The sequence below is a fragment of the Hippocampus comes genome, unplaced genomic scaffold (assembly GCF_001891065.2).
Source record: "Hippocampus comes isolate QL1 unplaced genomic scaffold, H_comes_QL1_v1.1 scaffold327, whole genome shotgun sequence".
NCBI classification, from domain to species: Eukaryota; Metazoa; Chordata; class Actinopteri; order Syngnathiformes; family Syngnathidae; genus Hippocampus; species Hippocampus comes.
Genome location: NW_017806221.1, coordinates 1,257,686 through 1,276,665, shown reverse-complemented (window position 1 = coordinate 1,276,665; position 18,980 = coordinate 1,257,686). Strand labels below are relative to the sequence as shown.

The 18,980-nt window shown below is 41.6% G+C and overlaps 2 protein-coding genes across 4 annotated transcripts in view; one reads left to right on the top strand and one right to left on the bottom strand.

The window, feature by feature from the left end:
- sqlea (squalene epoxidase a) overlaps positions 1-2,440 on the top strand; it is a 12,773-nt gene extending 10,333 nt beyond the window's left edge. The window contains exons 8-11 of the mRNA XM_019856222.1: positions 1,062-1,204; positions 1,573-1,669; positions 1,802-1,889; positions 2,011-2,440. Of these exons, the coding sequence (XP_019711781.1) occupies positions 1,062-1,204; positions 1,573-1,669; positions 1,802-1,889; positions 2,011-2,203 (521 nt within the window). The 3' untranslated portion in view covers positions 2,204-2,440. The remainder of the gene's footprint in view (positions 1-1,061; positions 1,205-1,572; positions 1,670-1,801; positions 1,890-2,010) is intronic.
- A 1,027-nt stretch (positions 2,441-3,467) lies between these two features.
- Positions 3,468-18,980, bottom strand: part of oxr1a (oxidation resistance 1a) — a 185,762-nt gene continuing 170,249 nt past the window's right edge. For 2 of the 3 annotated variants that reach the window (XM_019856221.1, XM_019856219.1), the window contains 7 exons: positions 18,661-18,826; positions 10,836-10,916; positions 10,056-10,181; positions 6,830-6,982; positions 6,654-6,749; positions 5,323-5,396; positions 3,468-5,253 (listed from right to left, as the gene is read on the bottom strand). In XM_019856221.1, coding sequence (XP_019711780.1) covers positions 5,118-5,253; positions 5,323-5,396; positions 6,654-6,749; positions 6,830-6,982; positions 10,056-10,181; positions 10,836-10,916; positions 18,661-18,826 — 832 coding nt within the window. In that variant the 3' untranslated portion in view covers positions 3,468-5,117. Of the gene's footprint in view, positions 5,254-5,322; positions 5,397-6,653; positions 6,750-6,829; positions 6,983-10,055; positions 10,182-10,835; positions 10,917-16,514; positions 16,919-18,660; positions 18,827-18,980 lie in introns of those variants that run through there. The other variant, XM_019856220.1, reaches the window with a different exon arrangement.

Sequence of the window (18,980 nt, the reverse complement as noted above, 5' to 3'; positions counted from 1 at the left end):
ACCATGTATAGCAAGGCGTTTTAACCTGAAAAAAACGACCATGTATAGTCAGGCGTTTTTAGATGAAAAAAACGAACATGTATAGTAAGGCGTTTTTTGCCAAAAAAAAACAACCATGTATAGTAAAGCGTTTTTAGCCGAATAAAAGGACCATGTTTAGTCAGGCATTTTTAGCCCAATCCAGGTCTCGGCCTTCCTCTGCGAAGCCTGCATGTGAAGCTTTTTTGAACACATATATGAAGACCTTTTTGGGTTGTTACTTACAATTTCAAGAAAGCAGTGCCACTGGTGGACTGGTTACTGTGTTGGCTTACCAGCACAGAGGTGCAGTGTTCAAATCCAGGTCTTGGCCATCATCCGCAGTTTGCATATAAAGTTTTTTTGAACTTGATATGCCATAACCTAACCAGTTATGTAAAGGCCTTTTTGGGTTGTTACTTATGAGCTTGGTATAGCAGCACCACCGCGGCGGTCCACTGGCTCGGGCGTCAGCTTAACAGTGGGAAGATGCAATGTTCAAATTCAGGTCTTGGCCATCATCTGCAGAGTTTGCATTTCAAGCTTTTTTTTTAGTGGCCAAGTATGTAAAGTCCTTTTTGGGTTGTTACTTATGAACTTGATATAGCAGTGCCACCGTGGTCCACTGGTTAGGGTGTCAGCTTAACAGTGGGAAGATACAGCATTCGAATCCAGGTCACGGCCATCATCTGCATGGTTTGCATATCAAGCTTTTTTTTTTTTTTTTTTTTTTTTGGAATGACCAGTTATGTAAAGGCCTTTTTGTGTTGTTACACATGAGCTTGGAACAGCAGCGCCACAGTGGTCCACCGGTTACGGCGTCAGCTTAACAGTGGGAAAATGCAGGGTTCGAGTCCAGGTCTCGGCCTTCGTCTGCAGAATTTTTGTGTATCGTAAGGCTTTTTCTCATGACCATGTATAGTACGGCGTTTTTAGCCCCAAAAAACAACCATGTATATATATTCTCAAAAGAAAAAAAAATGCATGTTGATGAAGTGGAGAAAATGCGCTCAGTTGGATGCGTGTTGTATCGTGGTCTGCAGGCGTGTTGCTTCTGGGAGACGCTTACAACATGAGGCACCCTCTGACTGGAGGAGGGATGAGCGTCGCGCTCAATGATGTCCGCATCTGGCGGAGCCTGCTGCGGAACATTCCAGACCTGTTCAACGAGAGCGCCATGCTGCGGGTGAAAGCACACGCCACTGCCCAGAATTGCTCTTTATCATTTTTATTGTTTCACTCTTAAGTCTCCAACTCTGGGCAGCGATTCGCATGAAGCAAGCACCAACCAGTCGCAGTTATCTGTTAGACAGGACTGATAAAAAAGTGACCCGTTACTTGGGTACACACCCTGGACTGGTTGCCAGTCAGTAAAAGGCACATATAGACAATCTCAAATACACACCTCAATTCTGTTGCCTTGCAAAGGTGCCAACAATTAGCATAAACTGCTACAGTTGACCCTCTGCAACCGCTAGCTCAATGACATTCTAAAGTCTCATTTATCTTTTTTTTTAAGTTGAAGTTTGTCATTTCTTCTTTTCCACCTAATAGGCAAAGAAAAAATTCCATTGGGAGCGAAAGTCATCACATTCTTTTGTGGTGAACGTGTTGGCCCAGGCCTTGTATGAGCTGTTCGCAGCCACAGACGGTGAGCGTCCGTATCCGATAAACGTTATTAGCTTGCAATATTTTTATATATATATATATATATATATATATATATATATATATATTTATTTTAGTGCAAGGAAAATATGCCATTTTGCTGTCTTTTAACCAGAGTCACTGCATGAGCTGAGGAAAGCCTGCTTTCAGTACTTCAAACTTGGAGGAGAGTGCATCGCTGGGCCAATTGGACTCCTCTCCGTGTATGTGTACCAACATTACACTCTACGTAGAGAAAGAAGAGTTTGTTCCGAGTTGTACGATACTTACGTTAATGTGCAGTTACATATTCGTCAATGAACCATGACTTCATTCTTTTTCCAGTTTGTCACCCAAACCAATGATCCTCATTGGGCATTTCTTCGCTGTGGCCTTGTACGCCGTCTACTTCAATTTCAAGTCCGAGCCCTGGAGCGCCAAACACAGAGCTTTATTTAAAAGTGCAGCAATCCTCTTCCGGGCCTGTACGGTCATGTTCCCCCTCATCTACTTGGAACTCAAGCACTTGATTTACTGAAGGGTACTTGTCACATGTCTTGTCATTGGACACTTTTAGTATGTGAATGTTGCACATGATAACGGCGCCTTATCGACCACACAACTTGTTTATGTGGAGACATGCTTTTTTTTTTTTTTTGTGCCTCTGCATATAACTATTTTTGAGGCGCGCACAAGCCAATGAGAAAAAAAAAACATCCTGAACTTTCCCCCCCTTTGAAATTAAACACTTTTCTATTATTTTATTATCCTGATATTGTTGGGTTTTATTGTCTCACAACCAATATTTTAGTCGGGTTTTTCATCGTCCAGTTTTTCTAGCACACCTAAGATGTCTTGTCCTATTCCTCCATATTGCAAACATGCCATAAGTATGATCCTCACACTGTTTTACGATGCTGTACACTGTCTGTAACCATCACCTCAGGGTGGTTGGTTTTTAGCTTTGATTAAGAAAATGAAACTCCTGTCACAACGAAGCAAATATGCTTTTGGGTGCCTGAAAACATAGAAACAGATTTGTTTAAATAATTAAGAGTAGTCCTCGCTTTTGCTGAACCGTTTAACCGACCAGCCAACAAACATTGATTCTGTGAGCTCGTTCCCAAAATCGGAGAAAACCCAAATACTGAGGCAAAAACAAACAAAAAAAAAAATTAAGTCATTTACGCATGCCTGCACATCACAATTTGATCCTGTTAAAACAAATACTGGTCGTCTCAGTGTGAAAAAGTTCAATTAGAGTGTAATGCAATACTGATAATTTTAAAATTTTGTTGAAGTGCTCTTCATGTACAGAATGTACATTGATGCACACAATAGACACTGAAAGTGAACACACTCCTTCAAAAATTACTTTTCTTCGTAAAACCTCCAGTTCAGACGGACGACTTGTAACCAAAATTTGTATAAAACCTCCAGTTCAGACGGACGACTTGTAACCAATGTATTAAAAAAATATGCACAGGAGATGTAGATGGGGAGCTCATTCAACACAAATTTTGGTCTCAAGCTGCATTCTGGAGACTGGGTGCCCATTCCCTTACTCACGTATGCCATTGAGGATCAGATGGAAGCAAGAGCCTATCCCAAATAATTTTCAGTAAGTGGTTGGGTACGCCATAAACTGAGAGCAAGTTGTGTTTTGGGAGACGAGCAACCATTTTCATCATCTGTCAGGCAGCTCAATGGCTGTAATTTTCAGATGACCTAAAAACATTCAAAAGGTGATGAAAGAAATATGCTCTAAAACATGCAGAGAAATAGGACACGTGTCAACATACCCCTGGTTATAACCGTTAGTTTATCTTTATTCATTGATCGATCACTGATACATGGTATTCAGGTGAAATAATTGGAAGAATTATCCATATTATTCTTTGTGACTCTCCACAAGGACACAAATACTGGCGCGGAAGACCAGAGAGGAGGAGGCGGGGGGTGGTGGCGGCGAGAAGGGCCATCGGGGTGAGGTTTAGGCAGCGCCCCATGTTAATCTGCCAGCATACCTACCTGTCTGAGACTCACCTGGCAGCCCACCAGCAAAGCACTCAACCACATCATCCCACCCCACTTCCGACATCAGAGGGGTCCCTCCTTTGCCACGCGGAGCGTTCGGGCATAAACCGTATTGAGATTCGTAGCAGCAAGCTCTCTACAAACAGTGAACATCTTATGGATCCAAACAAAAGAGTACTGTACAGCTACTGCTAATAGAGTCTAAGAGCCTGGCCTGGACACTTTTACACCAGATTAAAGTGCTAGAAGCAAACCCACCAATCCACACTTGGTCATATATATTTACTGTATATAGCATCATTTACAGGGTAATATACATGATATTGTAACAGCTGAAATGTCAGCACAAATAGATCACTGTCACACTTAACAGCCAAATATATATATATATGATTATATACACCGCTATATAATCATACATACCGATATATAATTGTCATATATGCATGTAAAACGGCTTAGCGCGTCTCAGGCTTTTCAAGTGAGAGCCAGAAAAGCAATTTGTTATATCAAGACGAAAAAGTGCTCCACGTTCTCCTCTCTTGAAAGGGCCACAGGCGGCGGCCAAAGTGCCGCGGGCCCTGGCGGGGCTATTTGAGGTCACAGGACAGTTATTTGCATATTCCACAAAATCTATTGCAACACGTTACTGTCTACTAACAGTACAGCCGGTGTTAGCTGGACTCACACATACACCCACTGAACAGAACGTTACGACGATGGCTGATCTGGTTATAGCTATGTGCTTTCAGATGGTGTGCTAGGACAGTGAACGACAGGAGGACTACCACACACAATATACTTGGATTAGTTTAGCCTCAAGAGGACCTCCTGGGAATCGGACAGTGGGAGGGAAACTCAATGCAACAAAATAAACAAGCCTAACCTGTCATCTCCAATTTCTCCCTAGTGTTACAGTTCCCCCTATCATCGCTTGCTTCGGACACGACGTCATCACCACGTGGATAGGAATGTGTATTTCTCTTCTTTCTTCCTCATTCACTCCCTGACGGACAACGAGCAACGTCCTACTGCGCGGACAAAAGTTGAGTGGCTGCTGGGGTCACCTGTCTGGACCGCTCAAGGCGGCGCAGCACAGTCCCCTTACCATGATCCCTTTCCACTGACATTCCCACCGCTAGACTGTGAGGCCTGCGCTTCAAAGATGTTGCACGAGGCCATAAAACGAGACGCGCAAAAAAGGTAGTTTTCCCACAAAGAAAAAAAGAAAATAAAGCTCCAGAGTAACTGCAGTAGTAACGCACGATTAAGCATCCGATAGCGGGCTTCCGGCTTGGGGAGCCCCGGTGATGTGCAGTTAGGGTTGGGACGTTGCCAGTGTTCTAAGGAGGACCGGTCCTCACTCTTCCTGAATGCAGGACTTGTCTGTTTCCCTTGTGGTGCAACCCCTGTTGTTACTCAAAAGCCCAGATCTCTATGTCCTGCACATAGAAATCCTCCTTTTTCGACAGCATGGGGTTCCCAAAAGTTTTGCACGAGTGACTCCTGCCGTGGTAAAGGTCTCCATCCAGCCACAGACCGAACTCGCCGCTAGGAGACAAGAAAATTATGTTGCGTGGTGAAAATGTTTCAAGCCTTTTCTTGGCTGCGGGACCTCACCTTCCACCGCCAAACGCTAAGGAGTCCATATCTCCCTTGATGAAGAACATGTTGTCGCCGGTCCACTTGTACACCTGTCATCAACACAATCGTGCGCGTTATCAGATGAATCCTTGTTGATATGGTTTCAAACTCATTAACAATGTATGCGCCACCTGGAAAAAGCATCGGATCTTGCAGCCAATACTGAACACGCTCACAGCCTACTAAAGTTAAATGATTTTATTGCAGCAATTTGTCTGTTTCCTCAAGGTGTCAGCCGCCTGAAGACGTGGTGCAATCAGTCAACAACATCCTTGGAAGCCAAGAAGCTAAGTTGAAACACTAAACGTACACCGACAACCATATGACTGAGCACGAGCAGCCTTCCAAATACACCTTATGTCAAATGTGACGGTCACTGACTTAAGCTCTTGTGCAGTGCAGATAAAAGACAGACTGGAGATGATTTGCCTGAAAAATCCAGCCCACAGTCATGGTTTCCTCAATGAAAACTTGGTTGTGGTTTTCTCTTTAAAATGAACATTCCACCATAACTTAACAGTTCTTACTTTATCTTTTCTGCATGACCAATTTCTAGTATTAATTATAAACGCAGTAAGATCTCCACCAAGGTGGCACTTGGATATCCGTATGCATGTATCTTGTCAGCTTTTTCGCAAACATCCTGGTGTGTGGAAATGCCTTGCTCATGATTACCATTATCTATTATTTTGAATCATCACAATCATGATTGCATTTTTAATAGCTGCCATATCTGCTGTCAATATTGAAGAAAACAAATATTAAGAAAAGTAATAAATTAGTAAAACAGCCTCCCTTAAAACATGATGGAGAAATACAAAGATCCCTTTGACTGTAATGTGTCTTGCATCTCATTTTGTAACAATCTGAACTGACACAAGAGCATAAAACGTTTGACCACTTCTAAGATAAGATAACATAAGAACACCTTTATTTGTCTCACAATGGAGAAATTCCCACTTTACAGCAGCAAAATTATGAAAGGGAGAGGTAGAAGAACAAAAAGTATATAAATATACATTATAAAATATAAATTTAAGCATATTAAAAATGGGTGAGTGCTAGCACTACATGCAAGAACACACTTCCCAAGTAGATTTTAGATCAGGGGGTGGGATATGTGTGGGTCAGTGAAAATCAGGAGCTTGGACTTCACCTGCTTGGGAAGCCCCTGCATGAGAGCCCCCCACCCACCTTTTCCCCCCTGAGAGCCTTGAGGAAAAAAAAAACAAACCAAAGCACAATCCAACCCTGCTAAATGTTCAGTTTGTTGTGCAAGTTGAGTCGTTCAGTGTGAGAGCGCGTACCTCAAACTCCGGATTGAAAGTGAAGAGGAAGGTCTCTCCTGTGCCATAAAAGCCATCACTGACTTTGAAGGGCTCTGACGCTAGGGCCCCGAAAACCTGGAAGAAAAAAAAAAAAAAGTCTCAGGGGGTCCAATTATGTAGCAGTGTACTAAAATTGTGTTCACTTAAACACATACTTGTCCATCGCTATCCTTAATGACCATGAGAACTGGGGTGTCTTGTCCCTGCATGGCTCTGTACAGGGTCTTGATGCTCATGCCATGTTTCGATGTGCCAAAGGCAAGCGTCCACGGGTAACCGATGGTCCGCGGTGGCAAATTCCTTGCAAGCTACGTGAGGAAAAAGGGAGGCACAAAAGGGAATGAGAGCCTATAAAGGCCACCGCGACCAATGCTCAATTACATCTGCAGAGACCTTTTAACACCATCTGCCATTTAACGAAGAGTAACTTGGCCGCACGCAGCCAAGTGATGTCCCCGGAGAAAGGGAAATGGGGCGCCACATGAGAGCGCCTTGCTGCCCCGCTGCCGACACAATGAAGGGCTTAACCACAACTTTGCTCCTTGCAGAAAAAAAAAGGCTGACTGACAACTGCATGGGACTACCAGCTTTCTTTTAGAGAGCCGCTAAAAACCTATCAAATGTACTTTTGAATGTATGGTACAACAGCCTCCAAAATTTGTGTTCACTCTCTAATAGTTGATCAAACTGTGGTCTCTTGCTGGTTCAGCAAATTCTACTTGCGGTGCTGTAATGCGTGCCCCCCCCCCCCCCAAAAAAAAGGATGCCATGAGAAGATGAGGTTCCACTTGGCCCGCCTCTGCGCGATTGCAGGAAGTCATGTATTGGCAATCTATCGGTGAATGTGCCAACTGGGACTAATTTGGAGCTACGCGAGTGTGTGTAAAAGCAAAATGCCTGCGGGGCCGACAACACACATGCAGCAACACTCAGGGTTGGTGACCCAGATTCGTACATGTACAGTACATATCACCCAGGTACCTGCTATCTCCTGCTGATGTGGATATTCTGCGACAATAAAGTACAATTTAAATTTTCACCTTTAAGAAAGTGCTCAGAAAGGCAACCACTTAATTTTATTGTTACAAAATGCGAAAATGTTTCAAAAAGTAACTGCAATTGATTTTTTTTTTTTAATTTCCAAAATAGCATAACACATATGAAGCTAAACGATTTTTCTCCCAGCCCCAAGTAGACATGTTTGCATCTGGCGATTGCTGTATCTGTATTTAACACAGAATACATTCCACAATTATTATTATTTTTATTTTTTTTAATCTGAGCTCTGGTACGTCTCATCGTTCAAACATTTACAGCCGTCTTTCAAGTGTCATGTCGGAGGGAATTGCCACTTCAGCAGTGTTGTTATTGTTGTCAAATTTTCTTCTCTCTTTCTGTACTTGGACAAGGCAGTCATCAAGTCACCTAAATGTTCATCGTTACAGCTACACTGTCGACAATAATCCGGCACCATCCTCCACTGAACACAAGGCGCTTATGTAGAGGGTGGGCGTGTAACTGTTTATTTCTTGATGCACCAGAAAGGTGAGAAGGTTGGATGTATTACTATAGTGTGTTCAAGAGAGATAGTTCATTATCAAAGCTATACAGAATACAGAGAATCTTGGAAGTAAATGTGTCTCTACAGACCCCAAAAAGTGCCTTTATGCACCATGCAATCATATGTTTAGCATTATATTAGTTTTTTTTTTTGCCACATTCTGCCAAAAGAAGGACCAGCCAGAGATGACTGGTTCCAATAAAACGGAACGGTCCATCTACCCCAGGGACAGAGACCCATTTTTGGGACGGAGAAATGTAGTTTTTTTTTTTTTTAAAAAAAAGAGTGGATGAAGCAAGGACAGAAGCGGGTTTTCGTCCGTCCCTTGAATCGTCACTAACCGGGTTCGGTATCTGGTGTCGGGAGGCAAAATAAGGTCAGAGTGTCGCCAAACACAGTATTTTTTTATCAGGCTATAAACAACACAAAAATAGTTCCTACAACTCACTCTAGGCGCCTCCACCTCTCCTTCCGTTTTTATCTCAACAGTATTTTTAGAGCAACAAACACTGGTACCTAGTGTACAGTCAGAAAACACAACAGAAGCGATACATGTTTGTGAGACAAATAAGCTACACTTCCATCGGACATTTATAATTTATTTTCGCAGAGCTGCAACATAAGGATGAAAGAGCTGCAGGTTGCCGACCCCTGGGCTAGAGTGAAAACCAACACCGCATGCCCATGACCTTTGATAGATCAGGTGGCACGGCATCAAAAGCAGACAGCAGTGTGTAAAGGATCTCACCGCAATGGCTCAGGAAACACTTCTGAAAAGCATGAGCAGTTAACACAGTTCAGCGGTACATCTACAAATACAACCTAAAGCTCTATCATGCAAAGCAAACGCATGTATCAACAACACCCAGAAACGCCACCGGCTTCTCTTGGCCCGAGCTCAACTCAAATAAAATGACACAAAGTGGGAAAGTGTACTGTGGTCTGACGGGTCCATCTTCCAAACACTTTTATGAAATCATGGACACCAGGTCCTCCGGTCCCTACAGAGAAAGGACCATCTTGATTGCTATTAGCACAAAGTTAAAAACCAGCATCTGTGCTGGACTGGAGGGGTGTTGGTGTCCATGGCATGGGTAACTTGCACATCTGTGAAGGCCCCATTACTGCCAAATGGTACGTACAGTTTTTGGAGCAACATATGCTGCCACCCAAACGATGTCTTATTTCAGCAAAACAACGTCGAACAACATTCTGCGTGTGTTTCAACAGCGTGGCTTGGTAGTGAAAAGGTGCACATACTAGACCGGCCTGCCATCAGTACAGACCCGTCTTCCATTGAAAAGAACATGTGGCGCCTTATGAAGCGTAAACTGAGATGCCGGACTGTTGAGCAACTCAAGTTGTACATCAAGCAAGAATGGGAAAGAATTCCACCTACAAATATTCAATAGTTAATATTCTCAGTTCCCCAAAGCCTACTGAGTGTTGTTAAAGGGAAAGGTGATGTAACACAATAGTAAGCATGTTCCTCTCTCAGCTTTTTTGCAACTTGTGCAGGCATCAAATTCAAAATTAATGAATAACAGCACAGTTTTGAACAGCAAATGCCTTGTCTTTATCATGTATTCAACTGAATAAAGGTGGAAAAGGCAATTGGAAATCTTTGCGTTGTTCTGATTGACGTCTGAAACAATGTCCCAACTTCATTGAAACTGCACTTTGTATTTCCATGAATTTTCATGTGAAAAATCGCTGACAAACCCAAAGAAATTAGTTACTAGTGAGGTTCTGCAGTCTCCTAGTTTGCTTACATTTCCAAGCGGATGTTCGTGTGTGTGAAGCTGCAGCAGGCACTATACCTTCTCAATTTGATCGGCCTCCAGGAGATCACTTGGTTCTCTGAGGTTTGGTTTGAATGTTTCAGGCTCCAGTTCAGTTTTGATGGACGTGTCATGCTTGGAGTTCACCTCCTCTTTGGTCGTGATCTACAACAACAACCACCAGTCAGTGCATTGCACATCACCAATAGAGACAAACTTCCCAGATTCCAGACAGTAAATGGGAGATGGATGGGACAGCTCACCATTGTTTTATGACCACCATTTTTTACAGCTACTTGGACTAGCAGGTTATCTAGAGGAGTTAGGAACAGCTCATTCGAGCGTCCAACCAAGCTTTCAAATTGAATTTCCTTGACCACATTTATTTGGGCGTTACACATAAAGCATACCTATAAAGTATGTGCATTTAACAAAATAGCTCCTAAGAACTAGCTCCTACTCAGACTGCTTGGAAACTTTTGGAAGGAAAGCCTGTCAAGGGAAGATAAGACAACAGTCATGACAAAAGCGTGACACTCAAAACCAACTGCACAGCGCTCAAGTGAGAAATATTTTCAACTGCTCTGGAAATTATTCCATATGTGCTTTGAATACGTTTTATGCGCGTCAGAAAACTTACCGAAATATTTTCTAATCAAAGCAGTGACACAATTTGGTTTGCAAATGCATGAGGGTTCAACAGTGGCGACTGCAGAAGTGTGCAGTTTGCCGAGGCCTAAGGGAGACAGTGTTGGCAGGGACAGTAGCAGGGCTGGCCGCGTTATAGAGTGGGCGGGCAGACAGAGCTGGTCTGAGCACCTGAAGTCTTTTGCAGAGCGAACGCAGATCTTCACTGTTTAGAGCATCGATCCGACGGTGGTACTCCGTCATAGACACTACCTGGTAGTACAAAGACAGGAACAGGTACAACATAAAACGCTGCCAGGTCTATTACTGGCAATGGAGAAGGCTTTCTCAAGACCTATAAGTGCATGAAGCACTGCGATGCAACACGTCTGGACTTCATTGAAACGAAGCAAAATTTTCTCGATTCATTTTGCATGTTTGTGTAATACAAAAGATCAAATTTAGGAGGTTGTTGAAATAGTCCAAATATGATCAAAATTACCACTCGAACAAAACTACGGAGAGACAATAATCCAACTTGATAACCAATGCTAAGAAACAACAGCCCCACTTGAAAAAGTAACAAGTAAGAATTAGGTAACATCAAGATAGGAGAGTAACTCGTAAATGAGGTGTTACAGTGCAGCTGGAAAGAGCCAATAGTGCTTGAATGCCGATATCCGCCTTATTTCACCATCTGCCATTAACATCCATTTTCAAGTGACCAATATGCAACTTCAAAGTGCAAACCGCAAATATTTTCCCCAAGTCGCCTTGCCTCTACTGTACAACTCTACATGAGAAAAGACCATGAGAGCAGTGCTACAGAGGATATCAATAGTCTTACATCCTTGCCAGATTTCTGTGATATAAAACAAGACCAATATAAATTATTCCCAAAAATTGTGACCTACAACCTGTACATCTCAATTGAAAAAAATTCATCTAGAACTAAAAATAAACAGGAGAATAAGTTAACGCTCTTCTGACTGGGGATGCGGCTCAGTTCACAAATAACCAATCACATTCAAATTTATGTGACGTGGAAGTCAGCAGATCTGCCACATTTTAAAGTGCCTCTGATTAACCCAAAACCAAATTATTGTATCCAGGTAGGCTTTTCCTTTCATTGCTGTTGTCACATCTTACAGCGCAATGGTTGGCATTCTGTAAAGAGCTTCCACAGCATCAGAGGGCTCTCATTTTTTTAAAGCTATCAATCCAGAGAATGTTACAAAAGAATTTCCAAGGCATTAAACAAAACATGGGACAAAGAAGAGAACATATGGCACAAAAGTGACATGGAGGAATGTAGGTCCCTCCAAAAATGGTCAAAAGATGAAAAAACATACTTGGATTTCTACAAATGTGGGGAAATGTGCTACAGTCAAACCAATCCAAGACTGGACATTTTGGCCATAGTTCGAAAAAGTCATGTTTGGCGTGAATGCACACTTTCTTCAACACCACCAGACTTCCAGTGAAGCATGGTGATTGCAGATTTTGGGGTTGTTTTGATTCAGTTGGAAATGGGGCTTTAGAGGTGGAGGGAATAGGCTGAACAAGCAGTCAGTGTAAGCACAAACATCTTCAGATTTCTGCGAGAGAGTGAACAAACATCTGTGGGCTTAACTGAAGGGAGCTGTTCACCGGCGATGCTACCGCAATCTGAAAGATTTGGAGCAATTTTGCAACATAGAGAGGGCAAATATTATTGCCACACTCCTGACAGACTACTTCCCAAAAAGACAAGAGAGCGGTCATATAAGCCAAAGGCGCTAAAATTATGTAGTGAAAGTAAATGAAGTCGAGTTTGAGGATCTGCATACTTATGAAAGCAGGTTCATGTAAAACGGTAAAGCTAATAAAGGTGAAAACTATCAGCAAGAGGTGTGTTGATTCAATAAAGAAAACAGTTTTCAACAGAGGCCAAGGGAATAATGGATTTATTTATCGAGTGTCAGTCATTCAAAGGAAGATTTTTACAGAAGGGGATTTGAGCAGTGAGTTATTGACAACTGGATCGCCAGGGTGAATATGCTTTGTTTAATTTACTTGCAAACAAAGCAATTATTATCTTCTGCTTTGGTAAAATCTAATGTGCAATTTCTCAACACCTTTCCGACTCGTCAATAACCGGTTGGTCTGCACCGATAGACAAAACTTTATTCCTGGAACAAAAGCATTTTATGTCTGACCGATTTTATCCTCCTAAACCCCTGGCCATTCAAGCACACAATTCGGAGTCCAGACGGCTTAACACGGTGACCTTGTAAACATGGCCCGAGTCCAACAAAGTTCCACCCCATGCGGCCAACTCCAGCAGGACACACAGTTTCTGTGGTGCCACGTCACAATCACAAGCTGATACAGGCCAGACCAAAACGTCTACTCCCACAAAATGATAGAACTTAACAGCCCGGTGTACTGCGGGAAAACAAACACTGTCACGACAGAGTCCATAAACTGCTTCTCGTTCCTTTAAGAATTTAATTGAATACAACTTTATTATCAAATGTGTTGTACGTATTTGTAACATACAGCACAGACGTATTAAGATGTCTTTTCAGACGCCACACATTTAATCCCAGCTCCTCATTTAAATTGACTGTTGACCCTTGAAAAGGGTCTGAAAGAGTCTGAAAATGGCTGGACATCTAAATACGTCTTTGGGAGTGAATGAGTTAACGAAGACCACCAAGTGCATGCAACGATAACTGAAATGTCTTTCGCTGATGATAAATTCATTTGGTTGAGATATTTTCTTAGGGTAAAGCCATACCCTATTTTGACAACATAATGAACATACAGTGATTTTTTAAAAAATGGCTTACAAAGTGAATAAGACAGTGAACACCTGCTACATAGATTTACTGCGACATCATGGCACCTCAGGACATGGCTGGGGCTGCCATGCTGGATTGCATTGTTTTGTTCCGGTGATTGCATACATAGATTTGATAGCCATGATTGCATACACAGATTTGATAGCCAATGTAAAGAAAAAATGGTGAATTGCAGTGGGGCGTTTGGGGGAAACAGAGCAGGTGGGACGCACAAAGACTCATTTCACAGGTGACCCCCAAAAAACTTTGGCAATGTTACCAAAGGGGTAAGAAGGAGCAGTAGTTTCGCGTCTGACTGTCTCCAGGATCAACAAAGTGCGAATATAATTGCTAGAATGTTTGTGGAATCAACATATAACATGCCTTGTTCGCCAACATTAAAAGAGTCATGTTCTAGGTTCAGACTCAAACTTGAAATATCGCTTCGCACCATGTGTCTCATGCGTTTGTTCGCAGGTGAACTACAGGGGAGGTTGCTTCCTGCAGAGCAGAGGATGCGCTCCTCCTCCTCCTTCGACAGGAAAACAAAACATTGTTTGAAAATCACTAGTCAATCACGTGAGCGGTGGTTATGCAAAAATTTGGCTAATGTTAAACACGAATACTATTTTGAATCACAAAGTACATTTTCAACACCGACTGTGCTGTTTGCAATGTGATGCGGCTTCCAGTTCAAATGGAAGCGAATGGGCAAATAATAATGGGCAAACGCGTCATCTGCACCGCCCGGCACGGACTCGCACCTATCTGGGCCAATTTGTTGCTGCACGATATATTGAAAAAAATATCATCGTGATAATGGCCCCTGCAAAATGCGTAGTGCAAATAGATGGGATAAGTTTCATAGGAATTTTATGCTTTTATCTGACTTTGACCAGTCAGATGGAACCTTAAATCGGCATCACCATCCAATAGTACAAAAGTATCCATGGAGATTAACACTAAATAAGATTTAGTGTTAATCTTAAATTTTAAGACAATCTAATTAATTGGCTCTGAATACATTGAGCCTGCTTATTTTGACGCAGGATAAACACATTTCTTTAATTAGCTAATAAAACATCTTTTGGGACATGTTAGATTATCCCAATAATAACAATATCGCAATATTCAACACCCAGATTGCATGTTTCTTTTTTCCCCAATAACCGCACTTTATTTGTAAGCACGCTCCGATAAAAGCTCAACTCGTGTTCAGTCTGACCGCAGCATAAAGCTTTATTGATCCCGTCACGAAAGGAACGCTGTTCATGTGTGGAGGATCACACCAAGCGGGCAACAATAATACTTTTCATGTCCACACCTCAGGCAACAACACACTGCGTAACAATTTGAGAGCAATTATCTTAGCAGCCAAGGAAAAGACTTGGGATTTTGGCTCTAAAGACCCCCTAAACTGACGTCCCACTGTCCAGATACTTAGTCCATAGCTCCATGTTTTTTTAATCAACACTTTGTTACAAGTAAGCTTTAACATTTAGCAACCTTACAAAACATATATGACATATTGTACATATTATCAATGTTTACATTTAAGTTCAGAACTCTTAAGGAACAATATAAACCTACAAGTATTGTTGCATGTTTGTGTTTGTTGTTACTCTTGGTGTGTTAAAGACATAGTGTTTAAGGTTTATAATTACAGTAATATCTATGCCAATTTGCGCTAGCCAATGCGGCATTTTGAATTATATGTTAGCATTAAGAGAGCAGCCCTTCATTACAGACAAAATTATATGGCTCGGTTGAACATTTTGGTGTTTAAACATACTGTTTTTTATTGTATTTTGTTTCGTGTTTCAGTTTTAAAATACTCAACTATATAAGGTTAAATTCTCTTTTGTTTTATGTGTCCGTTTCAAAGTGAACTTCAAGCGGTAGTGACAAACAGCTCAAAGCATGCATACTTTGGCCATTATTTGGAAGGCAGGGTGTGACAACAGCTGCTATGAAACATTTCAAGGTGCATTGGGAGGGATAAAATGTCAATGGACTACATTGCAGAATTGACTATTGTCGGTTCGTTTGAAATGTATTCTCCTTGATAAACAGGGGTTCACTGCAACTGTACTTTTCCGTTTGTCAAGCAAATACTATTCAGATATATTGATTAGCAATTGAGCAGCTCCGTAAAACCTTAAATGTTCAGGAAACAAAATTGTCTGATTCTTGCCTCTAAATTTTTTTTTCAATTTCCTTAATATACACAAAAACTATAAAATGTATTTATCAATCACTTCTGAAATTAAAATCACTTAGAAATAGATCTTTAACATCTATTACCAAAGGGAAAACATGCTGATGAAATAACCCGGAGGCAGAAAAAGGTTACTCTACGCTACCATGTTTGTAAAAGATGTCATTGAAGCTGAAGGTCACAAGCAATAAAAAGGTGATGTTTCACAAGCTTTCACGGCGGAATAGGCAGACGACATCAAATCACTAACAGTACAGCCATCATGTGGCACAGTTAAGAAATATAAAGGCACAACGAAACCAGAACCCGATCCATGCACTTGTTCGGTTGGCACTCATCCCGGCGTGTTTACACACAGAGGCAAAGTTTAGCCTTGAGTCACTCTGGGAGCGTTTAATCTCAGTCTTGACGATGCCAATTTGGACTCCCGTAACTTTACGTTAGGAGCTCATCAAAAATGACTTAAAGCCATCATCCTCAACACTACTTGCATAAACGTTTGAGAAAATGACAAATCAAAGACAACTTCCAACTCCCGGCACCATCGTAGCATAGTTAACGAGAACAATCGTGCCATTATGCCAGCTTGCTCAACAAAACTTTCTGACAGCTCTCCTCGCGTGTGGATTCGCTGTGAAAACCGGACAGATAACGCGGTCCCCAAACACGAGCGACCACTTTTTTTTCTGTAAAAGTGACAGACCAAAAACCGGCTCATTTGCTAGCAAGCCGGTTAGCTTAGCTAGCGAGCTAGCGTGGCTCTCGAAGCACAACAGCAGCAAGATAAGAAAGAGTGTAGAGCGCATGAAGTCAAAACAAGTAACATACACATGTATACTTCGGTGCCAGTTGTTTCTCTTGGCCCTTCACCCTCCTAAAAAACATGTCTTGCTTCCAGGGCGAGGTTGAAAACACAAAGTCACATCACAGATCATCTAACTCCCCGTGTGGATAGTTGGATACCCGAGATCGGTATTGAAGGGGGTGTGCCCTGGCAACCTTACTGGTAGCACTTAAATAGATTTTTTTTTTTAATTGGGATGGTGGAGGAAAGGGGGTGGTGAGGTTTCCTTACGGAGGACCAACAGAGTGACATCACTGAAAGCCAATTACAATATGGAATGAAAATAGAACCTTCACCCCATTGGTTAAAAACAGTGTAACCCCCATCAAAACACTGGAAAGATTAAAGCCACAGTAACACCACGAGGTCTGCCAGTTTAATGCATACCGGCATTTCACACTCTTAACGTTTTATAGTGAAAATAACAAATTCATAGGAACGATTTTTGACAAAGTTGTTCTACCACAGCTATATAATTTACATTTGCCCAGTACTCAGTCCCTGGATACCCGCCTGTCATTATCTATTAAAATAGAAAGAGCACAATCCAGTTCCAATATATGTACTGCAATGAATTTCCACTGAACGTTTTCTTCTCCAATCTTAAACAGTTCCCCATAGTGTCGTCTTTCAATTATCCTAGATTACACTTTACAAACACTTTGATTGGACTCATGTCCAAATCACTTACAGAGCTACACATATTGAGAGACGAAACCAGTTTTGCTTCCTTGGAACATTTCCATATTCAGTAATTGTATCCTGTGATAAAATTAGGAATCCCAAAAAATTGACATCAGCAAACTATATGACCTTGATCGCACATTTAGTTTTCTGTAAATAATACACAGTAATGCTGGCCGGCGTCCATTCAGCAAAATAGGTCGCCGAGATCGGTATTGAAGGGGGTGTGCCCTGGCAACCTTACTGGTAGCACTTAAATAGATTTTTTTTTAAATTGGGTGGGTGGAGGGGAAGGGGGTGGTGAGGTTTCCTTACGGAGGACCAACAGAGTGACATCACTGAAAGCCAATTACAATATGGAATGAAAATAGAACCTTCACCCCATTGGTTAAAAACAGTGTAACCCCCATCAAAACACTGGAAAGATTAAAGCCACAGTAACACCAGGAGGTCTGCCAGTTTAATGCATCCCGGCATTTCACACTCTTATCGTTTTGTAGTGAAAATAACAAATTCATAGGAACGATTTTTGACAAACAAAGTTGTTCTACCACAGCTATATAATTTACATTTGCCCAGTACTCAGTCCCTGGATACCCGCCTGTCATTATCTATTAAAATAGAAAGAGCACAATCCAGTTCCAATATATGTACTGCAATGAATTTCCACTGAACGTTTTCTTCTCCAATCTTAAACAGTTCCCCATAGTGTCGTCTTTCAATTATCCTAGATTACACTTTACAAACACTTTGATTGGACTCATGTCCAAATCACTTACAGAGCTACACATATTGAGAGACGAAACCAGTTTTGCTTCCTTGGAACATTTCCATATTCAGTAATTGTATCCTGTGATAAAATTAGGAATCCCCAAAAATTCACATCAGCAAACTGTATGACCTTGATCGCACCGTTTAGTTTTCTGTAAATAATTCAAAGTAATGCTGGCCGGCGTCCATTCAGCAAAATAGGTCGCCGAATGCTGACCAATAATAGCGATTGTCACAACATGTAATGGCTCTACAATACATTGAGAATAGTAAACAATTGCACAAACATGCAAAACACTTTGGTTGGAAGGTCAGAACGTGCGATTCCAAGCAAAGCAAGTATTCACATGGCATACATAAAATACATGTGATTTCAAGTTCACATAAAAATTACAATCAAATCAACAAATGATGCGCTTCACACAAATGCAAAATACAGAAGCTGTTTACAAAATTATACATTTACACTGAGCAAAGCACAATGAAAGCAAACTGACTCAAATATGAACATTTAATTTGACACACAACAATGTAGTTTACATTATATCACATGATTCTGTTTTCACAGATGATGGATTAATAAATAGTGAAGAACTGATTAATCCACGTCTGTGAGACTGAATCAATAAAACACGAAGAGCACACATGAGAGGCAAGTTGACTGGAAGACCCTACCTCCCATTCTTTGACATTGAGGTCAGTAATGGGCTCGTCCACGGCGCTTTCTGACACCTCGTACTTCTTGACAACCATAAATCCAGGTTCTTGTCCCATTCCCCTGACACCTTCACCGTACATATCTGGGCTCCACTGCATGAAGAACACATAAAGGTGGTCTGACCTAGGAGGGACAAATACAGAAAATCAATTCGAGAGGCAATTTGTTTTTCCTCTGCACACATAAAAATGTGAATTGTCTGGTGAAATATTTTGACACCAGACAGCCCAGTGGTCTGGTTAAAGTTCACATCATAGTGTCAACTTTTACATTATGC